The sequence below is a fragment of the Thermobia domestica genome, chromosome 10 (genome assembly GCF_964235325.1).
Source record: "Thermobia domestica chromosome 10, izTheDome1.hap1.1, whole genome shotgun sequence".
Classification (NCBI taxonomy): domain Eukaryota; kingdom Metazoa; phylum Arthropoda; class Insecta; order Zygentoma; family Lepismatidae; genus Thermobia; species Thermobia domestica.
In genome coordinates, this window is record NC_137463.1 from 117332862 (window position 1) to 117340270 (window position 7409).

The window sequence follows — 7409 nt, forward strand, 5'->3', positions numbered from 1 at the left end:
AAATACATAAGAGAAAGAGGTAAAGTCAATCAAATGCGATCAAATAAAGAACTATGCAGGAGAACCTGACAGTTGTAGAAACTGTAACACAGAGCACATTGATAATCATGAAGCTGCTGATGTGGAACCTAGCAGTTATTTCTTTCAGTATCAGTATGACATGACATTTTCAGCATCCAGGACATATATCCTCTTTGCCTCACCATAGATACGCCTCTGTCAAGGTTTATGTAATATGTTTTAAAAATACATTTTATTATAAGGATATGTGATTTTCATTTTCCGGCTAATTTGACGCGTCTGTACAATTATTCATATTTATAAATAAAAAAAGCTTTTGTCTTAAAGTTCATTTCATTCCAGGTACACGAAGAAAACTCTTGAAGATGGTAGTGATGTTGTCTATGGTATTGTTTTGGAATGGCCCAAAAATGGAATCTTATCATTAGGTTCTCCCGTAGTAACAGACGAAACAGAAATTACTTTATTGGGTTATCCTAGTCCATTACAAGTAAGTTCTTGTATATAAGCTCTTAATTACCTCTTTTTCGTTCTAGTTAAGTTCCCCTGTGTTACACTATATTCGATTTTTATTCCCTTGACTAATGTGTTCGCTACTATAAGAGGTCTTAATCCTTTAATTTCTTCTGTCTTAATCTCAACAAGAGAGAAATATCGTTTGCATAAGTTTTCTCGGGGTTCTTCCGTTTCCTCCTACTTTCTTCATTCGACCATTTTATTCATTCTCATCATCACCATGTTCTTTAGCCTATATGACATTAGAGAATTACAAGAAGCCCATCCCTCAAGATTTTAAAATATACAATTTAGCTCTTCCTTCACAGGATCACTCTACATATCTAAGAGCATCTTATTTACAGTAGTAAATGAACATATGTTTGCAAACTAAAAATATCCATAATTACTCAAGCTGACAATTGGCATTTTATCTCAAAATCCTTTTCCTTTTCTTTTTTCCTTTCTTGTAAAAGCACTTAATTTACCATTTGAGTTTGTACGTACAATTATTCTACCTGACTTGTTGAAAAGTGTTCACAAGCTAGTCACATTAATTTTTCTAATGTTTGATAAATTTTCTCTGATATTTTTGATAGAAATGAAATCTTTAAGTTATACGTCCCACGTTTATGCCGGTTAAGTGAAAGGAGATATTTTTGATAGAGTAAAAGCTTCTGTTTATGTTTATGCGTATCTTAATTTAGTATTGAATATCTTGAACTGTGTATCAAATACAGTATTTTTCTAAATTATCGTCTGGGTTAAGGATGTAGCATGAAAGATCAAGAAAGTGAGGTAGTCACGATAAGACATTCTAGTTATTAGTCATTGCTGCGGCAGACTGTGTTCCTTGTAATTTAAACTTAGTCATACTCATATGTATGATAAGTTGAATAATGATTCTTTATGTTAAACTTCTTTGGGCAATCCGTTAATGTTTTTCTAACATAATAAAGATTTAATATTATTACTGTCTTCTACGGAAAAATACAAATCCTCCCAAGAGGGGTTGAATGAACTTTGGATTAGTGACTTGCATTTTGCTGTTTGTTTCTTTTGCTTATTAATTTTAATATAACTCTTTTACTTTTCATCATGCGTCTAGCCCGAAAAAACTGCTGTTTACCTGTTTAAGCATCCCGCCCTATTCGAACTACTCGATAATATATCAGAAGTATTTAAGTGGAAACACTCACCTTACGATCTTCCTTTACTCATAACAACTCCTGGCACTAGCCTGAGCAAATTTACTTTGTTATTCTTAACGGATGAGCAACATTCTGGGATGCCTACTCTAAATAGTTTCCTACTTAAATTTTCAGTATACACATACCAATTTAGTTTCGAATCTAGATAGATTCCCAATAGTTTTACGTAATGGCATTCATTTAACTCAGTCACGTGGTTACAAAGATAAAAATATATAGTTTCTTTTTTAGATTCATTAAGATCAAGTTTGTTACGTTTTAACCATAGCGATGACATTTCTAACATTTCATTGTTTCTAGAATTTACATTTATTAAACTCTTATCTGCACTTAGAAGAGTTGTGTCGTCAGCATATTAGATTTATAAGATAGAAAACTTGGGAAATCATTTACATAGATAAGAAAAAATAGAGAGGTTCCAGTTCACTTCCCTGAGGTACCTTTGCTGTTAAATTCAACAAAAGCTCGATCTTCCATTTGAAATACAGACAGCTTGTCGCCTATTACTAAGGTATGAGTTAATTAATAACCCAGTTCCTCTAATACCATAATAATATAATTTGTCGATCAAAATATCATATGACACTCTATCGAAAGCTTTACTCAAATCTAATGATGTTACACATGCATAAAAATTATTTTCAAAGCTATCTAATATGTATGACACTCTGTTTCGCACAGCGTTAATAATGGAAAAGCCAGATCTAAATCGAAATTACAAGGAGTAGACATTTTTAATTTTTTTTTCAAAGTAAATTGATAATTGACTTTTAAGACATTCTTCGAAAACTTTTGATATAATTGGCAACTAATGATATAGAACGATAGTTATTAGTAACTTTTATCGTTTTTCTTATATACAGGTACTATAACTGTCAATTTAAGACAGTCAGGGAAGATTCCTTCTAAAACTATCCAATTGAATAGGTAAATGTAAGGCTCAGGTATAATATCAATTATTTTCTTCAACATTTTTTTTTTAAATCATAACAGTATTCATTATTTGAAAATTTTAATTTAACAACCATTAATAAAACGCTTCTGGTGTTTGTTGTAGTCTGTTGAAGTTCGACTTAAGATTACTTATATTTTGCTGTTCAAACAAGCTATTAAAATAAAAACTGTTTTTTTCGGAAGAAAAACTTATTTCTTAAGTTTCTGTGGTATTTACAAAATATTTACTGAACTCATTTGCGAATATTGATATGAAGTCTCTAATAATGCATTTTCTGATTTTCTTGTTAATTATGGACCAAGCTGTTGTGCATTTATTTTTTGAATTATTTATCCGATTTTCGTGTACAGTAATATTTGCTGATTTAATCTCCTTTCTGCATGCTTTTTTTCAGTTTAAAATATTTCCTTATCAGTAAGTAATCCTGTAGTATTAACAAAGTTATAAAGTGTGACTACTCTATCCCATTGAAATTTAAGATATAGAGTGTACCAACACTAACTCTTTCGCGGTATTTACTTGCGTATACGGTAGTCCTTTTAACCTTTTCTGGACAAACACTCATTTAAATATAGAATAAAACATAGGGTCTACATGAGGTTTTGAAAAGGTTCTAAACGCTGGCACATTGTAAAAATAAACTTTCTTAATCAAGATACCTTAATGTAGATCTTAGATTTTGTTTAAGCTCCCCTAATAATCTGAAACTTTTAATTACAGGATAATTATCATTCTTGTACGACATTACAGGAAACCAAAACCATACACTTTCTTGGTCAGGCAACAAATCTTGCAAAGAACCATATAACAAACTATTTTCCTTCATTAGTAAAACATTACCAAACATACACACTTTCTTTTGGGTTGATCATTAATGTGACGGAAGTCATGAGGCCTAATAATATCGCAAAGTAATGTTTTGATAGATGTACTAATAAGGACGTTAACATTTACAATACTAGTATAAGATATTGTGTGATTTTTATATTTATTTAAAGTAGCTATTCAATTTCTTCCAATCTCTAAAAAATATTTCTATCTGAATTAGGTGTCCAGTATAAAGCAAAAACTATTACCCTCCTCTGTTTGAGTAACAGACTAGCTACTTCAAAATGCTGTTCTACCCAGAAACAACTTAAGTTGAGGACAGAGTATTCAGGAGTGCCCACAAGGGGGGCTATGACGCAAACTGCGTCATTCAAATATTTGGGGGGTTAAAAATCTATATAAATATGTTTGAGGGGGTGTAAAAATTAATCGAAAATATTTTTTTTTTCATGGAAGAACACCTATGGATAGACAATTGCGGGGGGTGCGTCATGGATATAAGGGGGGTGGGCACCACTGGAGTATTCAATACTGATGCCATGTTTACATAACTGTATACACCCACTAGGTAATGTTTTATCTCTACAAATGTAGTTACTAACGTGAACCTGTTGGTGTATACATGTAAATTTCAACACTCGTTAGCTAATGACCATTGACGCATAAAATATCACAAGGAAACATATCTAAAAATGGTCCAAGTTCGGATAGTTTGTTTCTTATTAATTTTAAATTTAAATGAAGTAATAGTAGATTCTACCTACCAGGAACGTACGCAGGGGTGGATCCTGGGGGTACGGACCCACCAAAATGTCGACTTTTGTGTAAATTTAGCCTAATTTTAGGGACAATTTTAGGAATTTTAATATAAAATACTCTCATATTGAGTTTGGAACCCTCCCGAAATAAATTCTTGTGTACGCTACTGCTACCTACCTATATGAATACCACTATTTTGTTAAAAAAAAAAGAACGTTATAACTTAATGAAGTAAATGATTTTTTACATTCATGAAATCATTTACTTCAGTAAGGTTAATGGACTTCGTTAGGTTTGAGATTTTTACCGGACTGCAAGTAATCATGAAGTCAGGTGTATTCACTTCCGTGTATTGACCCTAGCATTACCATTGGTCCATTGCTGCCCTAAACATACCAGCAGCTAGAACCCTATCAAAGATCTTATTGCTCAGTATTTTCCCCTTATTTGATTAAAATACATCCCATATTTGGTGTCTTCCTACTTAATTTATTCACACCCAACATTTCGTTACTCTGAAAGTATTTACACAAATTCTTTGATTTTACATTAGTGTTTTGAATAGCTTTGTTAACCCATGATTCTTCAGTAAGATTATAAATTATCTCTGTGGAATATTACCCACAACTACCTTACAATGATTTAATTCAGAAAGCATTCTCCTAGTTCCCTAAATGACCTAATTTCCCTCGTTATCAGTTCCACTTAATATCACAATACCGGTACTAAAATGGTTACTGTGAACCGGCGATGGCGATTGGATCACTCTTTCTCGTTAACGCGTTCCACCAGATCGTCTGTCTGAACATGTTAACGGATTTCCGCTACGCTCATCGTCATGAATATTTGAATGCCTTTCCCGAAACTCTTTGCACCATTGCCTGACTTTCCCTTTACTCATTACTGTCGATCTGTAAATGACTCACAATTTCCGATGGATGTCAGCTGCATTCTGTCATTTGGTGTTCAGTAATCGTAGGCAGATCTCATTTCACATTTGACAGGATTTTGTATTACGGCAGCCATTTCACCTTACTGCTACTCGCACGTACGCAATTCTATTCGGACGATTCTATCTCTGTTGTAAGCACAAAATAGTAGGACATGCTCCTGCGCATGCTCAACTTCATCTGTATTGCTAACCCCGCACACAAAAGAATCGGTCTTTTTTGACATGCATCTCGTATATTGAGCTTCAAATTTTGATTCACTTTTTCAGCCAGAACTCTACGCTGATTGTTAGTGATGTGAGCACTTTAGGGTGTGCCTTAGCATTTGTTCTTACACTACTTGTCTTGTTCATTGTTTTCAAACCACCCATAATTTCACTTTCAATATTCACTGTGCTTGGATTGTTCAGAGTTTCACTTTTGAAATCCGCTTAAACACTGAATTTATTTATACACTTTACAGCACTACAGCACCGATTCAGGTTGAGTTATTGGTTCCATTCATTTCTTCCTTGGTCTAGGTCTGTTGCAACATACCTGTGTCCTCTAACATTGAGAACTTTTATTTGCTTCAACATTTGGTTCTACTGCCTTCATTCTTTTCAGTAAATCTTCATTTTCTAATTTTAACAGCTTGATATCTTCCTGCAGAATGTTTTGTTTCGGAATTATCATAAGATGAATCCATGTTAACAGACCCGCCGTGTTACTTTAATGTTGGCCGGAACCATTGTAAAACGTCATAATTTCTTTCTTCACCTCGGATCTTACATTTAAAATGTAGCCATCTATCACAGAAGTCACACAATATTCCATTCTTTACAATTATTTTACACTTCATGCAGTTTTTATTGTATTTTAATCTTAACGGAAGCACAAATATCCACATCACTATGATTGTGAGGGAATTAATGGAATGAGAATGTTGTAGAAAACGGGAGATTCCTCATTCACACCAAGCAGATGGCAGGATGGTACCTAAAGTAATGGTTCCAGGCTGCTTCCTTCCTTTCGCATTCATTTCTTCCTCCCAGTTTTTTGGGTACTCTGATCGCCGAGGGACGTCATCCCTCATACATGACGGGCTAATATGGCTATAGATGCTGAACGTCCAGAAATCTAATTTTTAACCTAACCTAAAAAACTCGAACCTGAAACTTGGCCTGGGATCGAACCTGAAATGGCTTATGTATCCCATAAATTGTGGGTTTAATTTAATTCTGGTTAACGAAACCTACGTGGCTCTTATCATCTCCAATTTCTTAAGTGTTCTATGTATAAAGCTGTTTTTAGTTTATTTTCTTGAAAACCAATTCACTTTTATTAAATTTTAACTTTTCTGCCCAACATATATAATATCTTTCTTTTCAGTTTCAATCAACTCCAGAAGGATGTGATGTGGTTTTTCCAGCCTTAGTAGCTGTGCAATCAAAGTGGGCTTGGGTACTGAGATTGACAAACATACAAACCTCAAATCATGTCTAAAAGTGTGTCTCTTGTGCGTAACATAATATGGAGCTCATAAGCGTTGGATCTTCAAGAACTAACATCAGATAAGGAAAACTTTCACACTATAACAAGAGAAAATAAAACTACTTTTGAGCATTTTAAAAGAGATATTTATATGGTCGAAACATTATTAGAAGTGCATATTAGTTGTCGATAATCAACATTAGATTTATCAGTTCTCCCATGAAAATTATTGGGCGAGCTAGGTTCTGGAACACGGAAGTTAATTTATTATGCTCTTTTGTCTCTGTTGGAAATAAAAATTTGTATAGTTATTTATATGTAATTCAGTTATCAAACTTTAAATATATGCATTTGATAATCTATTTTGGTTTTGTTCGATTTGTTTTATTAAACTGTATGATCTCTAACTGAAGTTTCTTCTAGGTATACTAAAGCATAACTGTCGTTCCTTTTAGTTGCCCATGTTATAATAGTAGTGTCAAATCAATTCTGTTTGTTCAGTCATTGAATGTTTACCTACAAAGGTTCAGCTTAAATGTAACAATCGTAGTACGGAAGTATACCGACCTGTCTTGCTGAAGGGGTGAGCGATATTTTGATGTACGTACTAGCTATTGGGGACTACGCTCCATTATTATTTTAATTATAACTTCTATTAAACTGAACTCTTCAAAAGACGAACGACATTTTAGCTTAAATTTTTTAAAAAAACTTTTA

General features: G+C 33.3%; 1 protein-coding gene across 1 annotated transcript in view; it reads left to right on the forward strand.

The window, feature by feature from the left end:
• Positions 1-7052, forward strand: part of LOC145662675 (alpha-L-fucosidase-like) — a 56846-nt gene extending 49794 nt beyond the window's left edge. Inside the window, exons 8-9 of the mRNA XM_081728491.1 lie at positions 364-511; positions 6591-7052. Of these exons, the coding sequence (XP_081584617.1) occupies positions 364-511; positions 6591-6704 (262 nt within the window). The 3' untranslated portion in view covers positions 6705-7052. The remainder of the gene's footprint in view (positions 1-363; positions 512-6590) is intronic.
• The last annotated feature ends 357 nt before the right edge of the window (positions 7053-7409 follow it).